At 35.7% G+C, this 15,989-nt stretch overlaps 2 protein-coding genes across 4 annotated transcripts in view; both read right to left on the reverse strand.

The window, feature by feature from the left end:
* atp8b1 (ATPase phospholipid transporting 8B1) overlaps positions 1–8,540 on the reverse strand; it is a 49,526-nt gene extending 40,986 nt beyond the window's left edge. The window contains exons 1-2 of one of the 2 annotated variants that reach the window (XM_067423695.1): positions 8,522–8,540; positions 6,977–7,102 (exon numbers count right to left, since the gene is read on the reverse strand). The gene's annotated coding sequence lies outside the window, so the exon portion shown is untranslated. Of the gene's footprint in view, positions 1–6,976; positions 7,239–8,521 lie in introns of those variants that run through there. The other variant, XM_067423694.1, reaches the window with a different exon arrangement.
* Positions 1–15,989, reverse strand: part of scamp1 (secretory carrier membrane protein 1) — a 212,033-nt gene that overhangs the window by 155,785 nt on the left and 40,259 nt on the right. Inside the window, exon 9 of one of the 2 annotated variants that reach the window (XR_010898975.1) lies at positions 12,970–14,356. Coding sequence is in view for 1 of the 2 variants with exons in the window: in XM_067423747.1 (XP_067279848.1) it covers positions 14,207–14,356 (150 nt within the window). In the remaining variant the exon portion in view is untranslated. Of the gene's footprint in view, positions 1–12,248; positions 14,357–15,989 lie in introns of those variants that run through there. The other variant, XM_067423747.1, reaches the window with a different exon arrangement.

Here is a 15,989-nt window from a genome sequence, read left to right on the forward strand (position 1 = left end):
CATTGGTGGTGGTTGAGGAGATTCCTCCCTTCTAAGTATAGCGCTTTGAGTGCCTAGAAAAGCGCTATATAAATGTAACAAATTATTAGATAATAATAATAATACATTTTTTTTATAAAGCATGTCATACATATATTTATAAGGAAAATCTCAAAGTGCTACAAAATAAAGTAGTTAGAGCAATTAAGAATTAAATTAAAATCAACACAAAAATGTATTTTTGTAAGACTGCATGTTATTAAACAGATTTCTGTGATAATTGCTGTTGATTTGTGTGCTTTCAAAAGAGCGTTCAACACGCATGGTTCTTTGAGTGACTCAGGGAAACTTTCCCAAGATCCCTTGTGCAAATCAGTTTTGCAATTCACAGGATTCAAATTCTCACCCATTTGCTTTACAAGTCAGGAAATTCAAATCCTGGAGTGGTGGCGCTTCACTGCTGGTGAGCAATTTGCTTTTGTTGTATTGGAGAAAGAGAAGATTTTACTAGCACAATCTGAACAGAATGCGCCGGCATGTGCGATATAATACACAGAACATTCACAGAATTCACTCAAATAAACCATAATAGATCAAATGATCTACAAAGAATTTAGTGAGAAATGTTTGAGTTCATTGATTGACTGTGAGCCCATTAGACTTTCTCAGGAGAAACATCTGAGAAGCAGACAAATGCATTTAATCTGGAAATATCAAAGAGATCTGATCTGTTAGATTTATTTCCTAAAGCTTAAAATTCACCCTGATATTTTCATCAAAACCTCCTCGCAATCTTTGCACTGAGGTTCATGCATGCACCAATCCATCTTACAAAACGTTATTTTTTTTAAATGCATCATCCTCTCAGAAATACACATCAGTGCTTTCACTAGAAGATCCATTGGAAACTTCTTGGATCAGTTCAAGCTCTTGGCATGTTTACAACTCTCTGCTATTTTCTTAGACAAATATTAACCCTTATTATGCTAAACTGAATGTATACCGATTAGTGACTGTTAACGGGGAAACGTGGGGCTTAATTTGATTAAGATTAAGAACATTAAAGACAGTTACGGTCGTTCTTTACATAACAAAGTGTAAAGTCATAGACAGTGATTAAGTGTGTATATGCCAGAGTTATTCCTAATGAGCGTTGCAATATTTCAATGTCTGCTTTAATTTGTAGCAGGTAAAAAAAAAAAGGTTTTTAGAGTCTTCAAAATACAGACAAACATTATAGATCCATTATAGCCCATAACAGTGTAGTGGAGCAGTTATATGATAGATACACTGTAAAAAATGTTGGTTGTTTTTTGTTGGTTTAACTTAAAAAAGTAAGTAACCTGGTTGCCTTAAAATTTTGAGTTTATTTAAAATAAAAATTTGAGTTGATACAATGAAGGAAATTTGTTTAATAAATAGAAACTCAAAATATTTTTGTATCTGAACCACATAAAAAAATGGATAAATCATGAAAATAGCACAATTTGGCATGTTTCACTGCGTCATCAGAAATAAAACACACACAATTACCCAAAATGCTTAAAAAATCTTTTAATAATATTTTAATAAAGGTTGTCAAATTTTAAAAAATGTTCATTGTATTAACTCAACCAGGTAACCAGGTCACTTTTTTCTAAATATTTTTTTACAGTGTAGATGCACTTTTATGGACTTCAAAAATGACATAACCATTCACTGCCATTATAAAGCTTGGAAGAGCCAGCACAGGACATTTTTAATATAACTGTGTTCGTCTGAAAGAAGAATGTCATATACACCTCGGATGACTTGAGGGTGAGTAAATCAAGTTTTTGGGTGAACTATACACTGTAAAAAAAAAATATTTAGAAAAAAGTAAAAGACAACCTTTATTAAAATATTATTAAAAGATTTTAAGCATATTGGGTAATTGTGTGTGTTTTATTTCTGATGACGCAGTGAAACATGCCAAATAGTGCTATTTTCATGATTTATCACATTTTTTATGTGGTTCAGATACAAATAATTTGAGTTTCTACTTATTAAACAAATTTCCTTCATTGTATCAACTCAAATTTTTAATTTCAATAAACTCAAAATTTTAAGGCAACCAGGTTACTTACTTTTTTAAGTTAAACCAACAAAAGACAACCAAATTTTTTTACAGTGTACCTTTAACGTATAATTTAACATTTTTTGTTAAGATAACTCAAACATCCAAATTGACTAAACTTAAAATTAAGGCAGCACAAACACTCACTCTTTTAAAAGTTGAAACAAAACATTAATATCGAATTTTAAGTTAATTGTATATTAAATCCATATTATTTAACCACTAAATTATATCAGGTACCCTCTAAAAAAAATACTAAAGAGAAAAAAGTCACGGCAACTTATTATTTTACATTACTTTAACTTATGAAAATAAGTTGATTTAAGTTGACTTGTATAGAAAATTTGATAACACTTAAAAATGTGAGGCAGCAACTAAACTTAAGTTGAAATAGTTGGACATTTTTAACAGTGTTATCAATCAGAAATTGACTGGAAAATTACTAACACCTTTTTTATTGCAATAACAATCCGGAACATGCATTAAGACAGTAAATGGGTACATTTTAATTCCACGCTTACTTTAAAAAATAAATTTCTTCTTCCTCCGCTAAAGCACATTGTTAAGCTAGTGTTTACGAAGGTGAACTTTTCCCACGTATCACAACTGAGTCCTGTTACACTCAACACTACATGTGTTTGGCCTCTCATGCCTGCCAGAGCACTATGGGTAACAGTATCCTCCATTAGAGAAAGATGATAGCAGAAACAGGAGACGGTGGAGGTGTGTGAGGATGGGGGTCTTCCGGGACAGATGCCCCATGCATTAACCATGCACTTGATGTTTGAGCCACAACTTACTAAACTCAGCGTGAAGTGGTTTCAATGATGCATTTAACCTACAAATGAACTACAGGGAATTTAAGATTCACACCTGATGATGTAATTTAGCGCCGCACAGCTCTGCATGTATTACTTCAATAGGCCGGTCACGATAACACATTTTGCTGGACGATAAATTGGCCAAGAAATTATTGCGATAAACGATAATATTGTCATTCTGAGATCACTCTCATCTAACATAATGATGCATAATAATGCAGGTACATTTCAGAAGATCAATAAACTTTTATTTCTAAAGACTATTTAACACTGAAAATGGAAAACATTTTAAATATCCACAATAAATGAACAAAACGACCAAAAACAATAATTAAATGAATGAAAACTGCAACAGATGAGGTGCATATTAGGGGTGACACGGTTTACAAAACCCACGGTTCGGTTCTGTACGGTTCTTGTTTTTTCTTTTCTTTTAATCGTTAACACTACAGAAATTTACTTCAGCATATGATAGTTCATCAGCATACGATGAACTTAATTATTGACAATTTAGGATACAGCATTAAAAAAAAAGTTATATCTTGTAATCACAAACTGAACTTGACTTGACCATCTCTGAGGAAAGCTAGGTGAGATTGTGATACAGCAAGAGAGAAGACATTGATGACATGCTTTTCATTTATTTGGCAAAAAAAGGAGGCCGTGTATTGCTATCTTTACAGGAACTTATGTGCCTTTTTTAGCACACAAAGATTGAACCGAAGAATTAACTTGCATTTATCAAACTGCCAACTTCAGTGCAGCTTTAAGCCTCGTTTATACTCGACGCGTCCACACGAGCGCGAGGGTGTGTGTAGCAAAAATGCCGTCAGCGAGACCCCATTTCGCTTCGCGCTGTGCACGTCAAATTGTGTAACTTTGCGTGCGGCTCCGCAACCGAAGAAGCACGAGTTCAGGCGAATGTGGCCGAGCATGACGTCTCATCACACCGGCATCTGGTCTGCGCGTCGAGTATAAACAGCTCCCCAAACGAGGCGCGCGCAGTCAACGAGAGAGACGAGGATAACAAACAAGCATGCAAACAGAAATTATCGCGGCCGGAAAAATTAGAGCTCATTTTTTTATCGTGCCATTAATTGATTTATTGACTATCGTGACAGGCCTATGCTTCAAATCAAAGTTTGCAGTGTTGTGATTTCAAAACGTGGTTCATGATGTATAACTCTTTAACAAAGACGATTTTAAAATCCCTATGAGAAAAAAAGAATGAAATTATAAGAGGGCGGGCACTAATGCACTATAGAGTCCCTTATTGTGTTCTTTCTGTTGTTAATTTATGAGTTACCAACTAGTTTTGAGATCTTCTCTCCTGACATTTGTCTATGACAAAATTACAATCCTTTTGCTAACTCTACAACAAGTAAATCAACTTTACCAGTGATGCCATAGAAATATACCTGCAAAATGCAACTTCAAACACAAAATGATAAAGATGTCTGCGTGCTTGTTTCTCTGGCACATAATAGGCACTACAGTTGCAAAACAAACCATGACAAAGTGATCCGACACAAAGCCGAGGGCTCTCGTATCACTCTGAAGGAAGTTTTTACAATAATAACTGTGTATTATACAACTTATTAAACAACTACTATCCAAATACACATATAAATGCACAAAAATATGGATCTGAGCTTATTAGCTTCTGCCAGGTCTATTAGAAATAGTCCATTACAATGCTAAACAATCAATCCATCAACAAGAGGAACACCCAATTAAGTTTACAAATCATTATACAAAAATATTTAAATCACAGAATGCCACAACTTCATACTTCAACAAAGTATTCTATGTAAACGCTTTAACATTAGCTAAAACTAAAACTATAATCATTTTCAGTAGCTGATATAATATATAAATTAACTGAAATTATATAAAATATTTAAAAAAAATCTAAATTTCTCATTTAAATTACTTGATTAAATTAATTCAAATACAAATTCATTTAAAATAATATACTGTCAAAAAGATCTAATAAAAATTACAAAAAGAACAAAATTACTGAAAATGTTACACAATTAAAAATAAAATAGCAGTAAAAACTATAATAGTATAGTGCTTTTGAGTTCTTTTCTATCATTTATTATGTGTTTTGACTATACATTTTACTTTAGAAAGTATATAAAATTACAATTGTACTGTGAAAAGTGTCTTTATTTTTGACGTTTTATACACCATTATATGAGATATGTCTCAGCTGAAGTAAATAATAAAATATTTATCGGCTTTAATATATTGTACACATTTTATCAGGCCGATATGATAATTAGTTGAACATATATATCGGCCGGATTATAAAACGACAGATAATATGTTAAATGCTCTGGTGCATTGCTCTGCTACAGCTTTAAAGCTAGCATGCAATAAATGTTCAGATTGTAATGGTAATTCAAAAGAGAAAGCAACAGAAACCGCACCCACTCCATTTCACAATGTTTGCGGTCCTTCTGAACACAGAAGAAACCAGTTCTCTGAGGCAGATAACCTTAACCTAAATACAGCAGAATGGACATGGCAAAAGAAGAGCAATCAAGTTAAAACATGTCAAAGCATTCTCACAGGAGATTCATTCATAAGAGAGTAGACACCCACCGCAACCGCACCATTGATGATTTACACCCACCCACCTCATTCAGGACGACCGTCCGCTGGGTTTACGGCTCAGAGTGGTTTCTCAACACACCAATGTACAATAAATTAAACATGACACGTCCTATTTACCAAAGAATTTCCAGGCCTTTTCCAGACTTGTGTAATGGCTTTTCAAAAATAATTTTCAGCAACTGGATACTGTAACAATTTCACGGGCACCATTTTAAAAACATTTTTTTTGTTAATGATAAAGTAATATGGTCTCATTTTAACATTAGTTTACTAGTACACTACTTTACCAATTTTAGATGTGCTCCACAAACTTAGACAACTGCTCACCTGACGTGACAGAAAGACTAACAGAAACACATTAAATGAGATAATCTATGATGAAACACAGACCTTTCTAGAAAAACAACAGATCTGATTTCTGACTCCAGGACAGTTTGTGGTGTTATTGCACCCCCGGCTGAAAAACCTTACATTCAGGCTCAGATGAGATTCACTTCCTATTCTTTAGGTTTGAGGGTCCAAAAGAGCCCAACAAAAACAAATGATAGACTCAGTATGTTGAACTTGGCCACCATATCGGTATCGGCCGATATATGTTCATTTTGATAACATTATCGGCCCGATAAGAACATTTGGCCAATATATTAAAGCTGATAAATAATAGATTATTTAATTACGCTGAGACATTTCAGATGCACACTGTCCGCCATTAAAATATTTGAAATATGATTAATTTTGAATAAGTTCAGTGCAACATGTGAACATAAGAGCATTATAACTACTTTTTATTTTATTTTAATTATTATACTTTTTATTAGACTATTCTTAGACCAAACAAAAGTTAAGTTTTCATCGGGGACAAAAGTATGTTTGACAAGTCATTTAGTGCATAATGAGCAGAACAATCACAGAATAATACGACTAGTGCACAGATGTCAGAAAAGTAATAAATTACATTTAGTTTATTATCAGTTCTCAAATACATAAAAAAAATATGATCAACTGATATTTCTAGAACACTTAACATAACGTTTTTAATAACTAAAATATCGGGTGTTTTCTAAAAATGGGCTGTTTTAACGTAATTTTTTTTTAAATTTTAAACCCAACTGTTAGATTTGTCCATATTTGACCGTTGAAACAGCCCATTTTTAGTGTAGGCTATATGAGAACTTCATATGATGACAACAAAGAACTTTTTTTTCAACTACAGCCACAAACGTTTCTTTATTAAACCTACGAATCATTAAGACCCTTTATGACAGTTTAAACATGTTCTAACCGTAACGATTAATTGCAATAAATCTTTACAAACATGCAGCGTTTCTCCGCTGTCGTGGATCCAAACACACACTCACACACAGGTAAGAGGAACTCAGGTGGGACACACCTTCACAACACCGTTTACAAGAACGCAAACCCCTTAAAAGCGTATTTAAAAAACTCAAACATGACTTACCGATCTCAAATCGACTTGTGTGGATCCTCTGAAGGCGTTTCGTGTGTTTTATTGCTCCATGCTCGCTCCGTGTCAGCGTGAAAGAGGCGAGCTGTTCTGAGTGTGTCCTCAATCAGACTGGAAAAACTGGTCGGACGAGGAGAAGCTTTAGTCCTACAAACCCATTATACACACACTAGGATGGAGGCTTGCTTTCTTTTCTTTTTCCCCCTCCTTTCCTTATTGAACCGACACACTCCGAGACTGGAGCTCATTCCTCGGCGATCACGTGATCGCGCAGGTAAGAAAGGTGTGACTCATTTTACAGTCAAATTATGCGGGGAGAATTCTTCTTTTACTCTAATTATTATTTCTGTGTCCTGGTATCGATATAGTTCTATCACATAAATAAATATAAATCCATCACATAAAAAGATAATATAGCCTATCATAAATAATAGAATATAATTTAAATTCAAGTATATAAGTAATTTTTACTTTATATATATATAAACAATAATTTCTAATCAGCTTTAAAATCATCTCAACTTTGGGTGGGTGTAAAACTTGAATAAATATTAATTGTAAAACGAGGTTGTTCTGAATACACTTTTATACAAAATAAAAATATATATTTATTTTATTTTTAATCAGTTTTAAAATGTCTGTTCTTTCGGATGAATGAATATGTAATATAAATGTTAACACATTTTAATAACGGTGAATTATCGCCCTCTACCGAGAGAAAAAAAAGTAGCCTATTTGTTTTAGTCCTGACTCCTGACAGATTATTTAGCGGTCATTTATGATGGGTCTGAATCATTTTAGTTTTACCTCTTTTCTGTGTATTTCTCAAAGATTTTTCAAATCAATGTTTTTTTTCTTCTTCTCACAAGTGAAGCGCAACGACTATCCCGTGACAGCCGTTACTTTTCTCAACGCTCCTAGCCTCCTACCATCAGTGTGATTAACAATAATTTAATTTACAACACCTTAATTTTAATATTTTGATAATATTTTATTTATGGTAATATCTAGATCTCAACGCTTTCTCGCTTTCTGAGCCATCGAAACCGCCCTCTGGAGGACGAAACCTAGAGTAGCCTAACGATCCGATGTTTTTCTTTCTTTCTTTCTTTCTTTCTTTCTTTTTTTCTTTTTTACTGAATTTGAATCTTTACTGCGTTTAAAGTGTATACAAAATCAAAATATACAGAAAAGTATTAGGAAACATTCGAAATTAGATAAGTGTGGAAAAGCATGCTGGTTTACCCTTGTCAAAAATTTGAATTTCAGTTCATCCTGTATAGGATCTTATTAGAGAGAGAGAGAATTTTTAATCAAACAATTAATTAGCAATATTAACATGACTTAATAAACATTACCAATTAAAAAATAACTCTCCAAATTCATCTCTTACCACAAGAGCATTTTCCACACTCCACCTCACATCAAAGAAGTACATATTATTAGTTATTTTACAGTATACATGATCAACAGCAACACTGTACTCTACCAAAGTTTTTAACATTCCAAGCAAGTCAGTATTTTGTCCATCATTCTTACAGTTATGAGATTTTAAAATGGCCAACTTTGCCTGTCCTACTAGAAAGTTGGCAAGTGTACACTGAGCCTTCCATTCTTTCTCATACTTCACCCCCAAGATGGACATATTTTTTTGTAAACATCAAGCCAAGTTAAGTAAATATCCAACAAATCAAACAAAGAAGCTAATCTAAAACAATCATAAAATAAATGAAAAACAGTATCAAGAATATCACAAAAAGGACGTGCAGATAGAACCATTCCCTTGAATTTGGACACATGACTATTGGTTGCCACAGTACTGGAGATCTCTGGACCTCTAGGGGCCTTGAACAAACACCGCCATGATGGAGATATTTCTGAAGAAACTGATAAAAACTCTCTTTATTTGGTGTCAATGCGTTTTTTTCAATTTATTGTAAAACAAGGATTTCACAGACATACAATATAACATCTTTTTATCAACTTTGTGAAAGATTACATCTTCAAACCCTTTCAATAAAGTATAATTTAGATCCAAATCAGAACTCATGCTAACTCTAAGATCCAAAAAATGACAAAAACATTTCACCATAACCAATAAGATAGTTTTCATAAATCAAAAACACTTGAGGAAAAGATTTTTTAAGATCCTCAATTAACTCTTCTACATATCTCTCTCTCTGTGTGTGTGTGTGTGTGTGTGTGTGTGTGTGTGTGTGTGTGTGTGTGTGTGTGTGTGTGAGAGAGAGAGAGAGAGAGAGAGAGAGAGAGAGTGTGTGTGTGTGTATGAGAGAGAGAGAGAGAGAGAAAGAGAGAGAGGCCCAATTGGATCCCATTAAAATCCTGTAGAAATGATCCTACATATTTATGTATTATCTTATAAGACAGGATTTTTTAGGATTTTTTGACAAGGGTAGATAGAAATATGTTTCTTTCTGTACGTTCAAAGATTTTGGCGTTTAAGGTAAGGGATGGTTTACCATAACCCTAACATTAAATCGGTTCTTTAGTGTTTCTGATCACATTTGCTATAGTTTATGAGCGTATTGCAAAAAATACTGCAACAATATTAGGTAAAGCTTCTGATTGATCGCCCATGACCAGGACAGGAGTCATTTAAAGGTGCAGTGTGTAGTATTTATGAGGATCTATTGACAGAAATGCAATATAATATACATAACTATGTTTTCAGTGGTGTATAAAGACCTCACATAATGAACCGTTATGTTTTTATTACATTAGAATGAGCCATTTCTATCTACATAGTACAGTGGTGATCGTTTTGCGCCGCTAAAGGAAACTGTTGAATTTCAATCACTTCGGGGTTGCCAGTTGGAGACTAGTTCACCACAGATGTCCGGTTAGAGACATGAAGAAGATCTTTAATGCTTTAATTTCTCCCCATTAATCCATACAGCTTCAATAAAGGCTCAGCACATCAGTGCAAATGAGCACATTGGTGTGTGTGTGTGTGTGTGTGTGTGTGTGTGTGTGTGTGTGTGTGATTTGGTTCACATCAAATGTGAAGGAAGTATAGAGTCCATTTGATATCTCACTCCATGTTGAGCTTACTATCAATGCTAGTCAACACCGTCATGTTAATGGAGATGGGCGGAGCATAGCGTCTTTGTGATGCTGCTTTGACAGCACGCTCTGACATTGGCTGATTGCCAGATCAAGCCTCACAGACACAAATTCAAAATACATTTACAATGCACCTTTTTAACATCTGCCATGTTTCTACAGAAGCCCTAAATGGACAAACCTCTCTAAAGAGTAATAGTAACTCTCTGGTCTCTCTGACAATGCATCTTTGTCCTGTGTCAGCCACCGTAGCTTCTCTGTGTGCTCTGAAAGGGAGGGGTGAACCTCACCTCTAGATGGCGCTAAAACTCACACACTGCACCTTTAAAGACCATTATTGATTAACATCCATTTATTCAAGAGAAATGTGAAGTCAACAAGTTGAGAAGAAAATGCGGTATCCAGCTTCACCAAAAACAAAAAAAGACGCAATTTAAGAATGCAAATATTCCCCTTCTGCTCTTTATCTAATCTGAATCCCTAATACTTCTCTCACGACCTGCAACAAATCCTTTCCTCACGTGTCAAAATCATAGACAGTAAAAGAAATGGACACAGCGACCCCATTGACGTCTACGGCGAAATAATGAAGTCAACCTAGGGGCACTCACTTCCTGATGGCTGAGCGAACTGCGCAGGCTCAGACTGAGCTTGACGACGTAGATGTGACGTGAGCCTCCTGTCTGACAGCTGTGAGTCTTCTAGTAGATGTGGAAAGCGAAATCTGAATCACGTTGTTTAAATATTTTCTCCCGTTGCTTTTGGCTCACTATGGGCTTCTCCCCATTTTTCCCCCTTGACTTTATCAGACTAGTCTCCAGGACATGTCTCCACGTCCCCCCGACTGCCTCATAGACAGTAAAAGATTGCCTGGGAGCGTCTCCTCAGGTCTATACGGTAATTTCTCAACTGTGCGACAGGGTCGCGTTGGTTATGACGCAATCGTTAGCCTATTTTTACAAAAACAGCTTCTGCGGGGCGATAGTGTAAGATACAAGGTAATGGAGCCTTTTATACATTGTCGTGTTTCTTTAGAAATAAACAATGGACAAATGGAGTCTTTAAACGTCTCAGATGTAAAGTTATTCACTGTCAAAGTGACTCAAAAATGAATGGGAGTCAATGGGATGCTAACAGCAGGTGATGGCTTGGTTAGCAATGGCAGCCCCTAGGGGTGGAACGCTTTCCGAGCGCTAGATTACCCCCTTGGTCAAAATACATTTATTTTTTGGTCCAGAAAGCTTATATCAGTTCATTTTATTATATGTTTAATGCAGTTTTTGGGAGATTTTTTATTATTTTTTTATGTTATTTACCTTTAAATTACTAGATTTGATCGATACATAATTTAAGCACTTTTTTTAAAACTTAAATTCAAAATAACTCTCCAAACCATGTAAAATCGAGCTCAAAATCTCACACAAGGTCTGTTTGGGTGTCTCTGCCGACCTCTTGTGCAATAAAACAATAATACATGGTATGTCTAGATAGCCTTATTATAGCTCTATAGGGAGCAAATGAGCTGTTCTGCTGGGTCCTAAAGTCAGATCTTGAGTTTATCTCTTCAGTATGCATTCAGATACACATGTAGACATTATACACTTTTTTGTGTGGTAGTTTTTAGGTATTCTATGTATACTGAAGAATTGCATTCATTCTTAAGGGGGTTGAATTCACCCCTCGAGGGAAGGATTTGTTACTTTTTGTATGTTTGTGTGTGGTTCAAATGTGATAAAAGTCCTAAGGTTTTAGACTACACCGATAATATAAAATAAAAATTATAATTAAAACTAGGGATGAGGAGAGCATGTTTTCTTATGACTCAACGTACAACGTATTATGTTACTGAGCTATATGGATAAATAAAAATGTCTATTAATCTTGTCAAAATGTCTTAAAATAATGTCTTTTAATAATTGCACATTGAATGTGTTATATATTAAAACCGGCCTAATCTTCTGGAAAAATGACGTATTAAGCCAAATATTATTATTACTTTTTACACAGCTAAAGTTACAGAACTTATTGAAAAATTTATGCATGATTTTCTTTTTCTCCAGGTCTTAAATCAGCACACTTTAATAAGACTTCCCAAACGTTTAAATATATACAAATGTCACTAAAGACATCCGAGAAGTGCAGCAGAAATGAAAATCAATATGTAATAAATGAGACACACAGGTTATGTAGTTGTTTTTATTTTATTTTTGTGTTAATACAATAAATATACAAAACTCAAACTACTCAACATGCGACTAAGGGAGCGAGACAGGAGTGCGTTTGTACAGTACAATGAAATTCAGGACGACAGGCCACCGTTCTTTTAGTTATACAAAATATACAAATATCCCTCGATTCTGTTTTAAATCATGTCAGAGTAGCACAACCAGTGATGGGTTTCCTTCGATTCATCTCACGCTATCAGTGTTTCAACTAAGTTAGCTAACATCACTAATTTAAAAAAGACAGCTTAAAGCCACGATCCATTGCATCACACACAAGAGGTCACGTCGTCTCGCGCTCCCAACAGATTCTTGTGTTTTTTTTTAATGGTTTTTAAATCAAAGCATTTCAAAACAAACCAAAGTAGAGGAACATTCAGGTGCCATTTGTTGAAATTTATTTATAAAAGGAAGAACGACTTGCAGTAACACACACACACACACACACACACACACACACACACACACACACACACACACGAATGAAAAAATTAAAGATTCAAATAGACACGCACTCAATAAGATTTAAGGAACATATTGAAATAAAAGGAATTGTTCACTTTGGTGCACTATTCCTTTAAAGTCCTTAAATGTGTCCGAAAAACCAAAACTGATGCAAACTCAATACTGAAAACAGGATGAACACACACTTTGCTCTCTCTCTCTCTCACACACACACACACCCCATAATCTGTCTCTTGGCGACAGTAACCAAGGCTACAAGGTACTCAGCTCCAGTCAATAAAAAATAGAGGAAAACAAACTCTACGCAGACAAATGACGGCATGATTCAGAACACGATTAAGGATCCAACCTCGGGACGGCCCAGCACGGCGCGGTCTTACACACATCTGCAGGCCAAATGCCACGCGTCGTTCGCGATATGCGGTTCGGGGACGTGATGCTAAATTTGAACTGGGATCTGAAAGCGTTTTCCAGTTTATCCTAATGCACGTTAGACTGGGAGAGATGATGATCCTCTGCCCGGCAAGCTTCCCATGCATGAGCAGGAGCGTATCCTGAGTGGTTCACGCTTTTAAGAATTAGTTTCCATTCCAAAAACAACTCCGTTAGAAAGAAAAAAGAAACCAGAAAGCCTCAGAATCATTCATATGTTTAAAATCAGTCAATACTTTATGTCATCATACAGGTTTGTTTATATATATATTTATATATTTACAGATGAAGAGACCCTCTGAGTTGCGTGTGGAGCGTTTACGGTCACATCTGATGGGCTTCTTCATGTACCGATGGCTCATTTGCAGGATAGTTGGGAGAATCTCGCTAAGAAAAGGTCACGGTATACCCCAAATTTTAAAGAAAGTTTACATAAATGGCATTTGCGTTATGACATTTATGCAAAACTGATTTTTTTGCATTTCGGTAATGCAAAGAAATGTATTTAAATGCTTGCTTGTCACAAAAATACCCAAAATGTTCTTATTTTCGTTTGAGATGAACTGCGACCAGGACTTGCATAACTGTGTGAGATCGCTCATTTTACGAGTGTTTGTTTTACGCGGAGATGATCGGTAAGACAGACCTGTGAGGGCGTAACCATTCTTTTTTTCCCCCTTGGATCCCATAAAAGGACATTTGATGACATCACTTCCTGTTGTTTAACAGGGACAAACGGATAAACACCCAAACAGTGACGTGAACATATAAAGTGACTCTTTAGGCTGTTTAGACACACGCTTGAGCAGACAGGCGCTCCACACACACACTCCAACTAAAGATCAGGTCGGCAGGAGGGGAGGGGCTGTGGGCGGGGTCTCAGTCAGTCACAGGAGTGCATTAAGTCAATGAGAGTGGGTGTGGTCTTGAACAGCCAGTCAGAGCTGACGAATGGCTGTTAGGAGGAATGAGGAGGGCGGGGTCAGAGTAGCATGGATGGACTCGAAGTTCTCTGAACCAATCAGATCTGCTCTTTGAAGGCTCCCCGGGCAGCAGTGGAGGCGGCGTTAGCGGCGGCGGTCTGCACCGTCTTGTTGGCCATGACGCCAGTGGCAAACTCCTGCTGCGCCTTCTCGAAACTGGCGCCAGTGGTTCGGTACAGCGCATGGACCTGCAAATAAACAAACACATATACGTTTGAGCAGTGATGCCAGTAAGGTTAGGTTAGGTTAGGTTACTTTTATTGTACCCGTAGGTAAATTTGTTTTACAGTGCAATGACTATGGCATCCAATACAAAAAACAAAAACACAACACAAAATACTCCACAACCCATAAGGACAAAAAAAAAAAAAAAAAAAAAAAAAAAAAAAAAAAAAAAAAACAATGAATCATAAAACCCTAGTACAATATTTCTAAGAACCACCTCTACATTTTGTTAATCATGCTAATCGCATTTGGTATGAAGCTGCTCTTATATCTTTTTGTTCTACACCTTGGGACTTTATACCTCCTCGCAGACGGCAATAACTGAAACTCACTGTGCAGGGGATGAGAGTTGTCATGTAAGATTGAGAAGGCCATCCTTTGTAACTGTTTGGTATACAGGGATGCCACTCCTGGTTTGGAATCACCTATCAAACGGCCAGACCATTTTACTATCTGATCTAACTGATTTTTTGCCTTTAAGGATATCTGACCATACCATACTACAGTGGAGAAGGACAACACAGATTCAATAAAAGCATGATAAAACATTTTCATTATTGTTCGGTCAATATTAAACACAGATAATTTCCTTAGGCAATACAAACGCTGGTGGCCCTTTTTGCAAAGAGCCTCACAGTTCTTTTCAAAATTTAGTTTCTCATCAATAATAGTCCCAAGGTATTTGTATGATTGTACATACTCTATTGTTTGGCCTTTAATTGAGGTTGATTTACTCGGATGAGTACTTTTTCTAAAATCAATGATCATGTCCTTGGTCTTTGATATATTAAGCTGTAAGTAAGATTCCTCACACCAATTGACAAAGTCCTCAATAATTGGGCCATGTGAGGTCTCATTCTCTTTAAGTAAACTCAAAATAACTGAGTCATCCGCATACTTTATAATAATTCTATCATCATACATGCTTTGACACATATTTGTATATAAAATAAATAAAATTGGAGATAGCACACATCCTTGAGGAGACCCTGTAGAGGAACTCCTCTGTTCAGATAAGACACCATTTACTCTGACTCTCTGTGTTCTGTTAATTAAGAAATCCAAAATCCAACCCATCAAATTTTTGCTTAACACAAACTGATCTAAAAGCCTCTTGATTAAAATGTGTGGTTGGATTGTATTAAAAGCTGAAGAAAAATCAACAAATAAAAGTCTAGCATGGGTCCTCTGGCCATCCAAATGTCCTAATAGCAAATTTAGCATTGTGACTGTAGCGTCATGTACTCCTCTGTGAGGTCTATATGCAAACTGCATAGGGTCCAATTTATGTTCGGTCACCCTTAGGATCTCTGACCGCACCAATTTCTCAAAGATTTTCATTAAAATGGAAGTCAAAGCAACCGGCCTGAAATCATTAATCATCTTTGGACCACTACATTTAGGAACAGGGATGACCACTGCATCCTTCCAGAGAATCGGTACATGTTGTGTCTTCAGAGACTTATTATAAATATCATGAAATACAGGACTCAGTTCTTTTGCACATGACTTTAATAGTCTGCCACAGATGCTATCAGGACCAGGGCTTTTATTTGCTTTTACAAGTCTAAAAGCTTTTTCAACCTCCTGAAGGTC

The sequence above is a fragment of the Pseudorasbora parva genome, chromosome 18 (genome assembly GCF_024679245.1).
Source record: "Pseudorasbora parva isolate DD20220531a chromosome 18, ASM2467924v1, whole genome shotgun sequence".
NCBI lineage: Eukaryota > Metazoa > Chordata > Actinopteri > Cypriniformes > Gobionidae > Pseudorasbora > Pseudorasbora parva.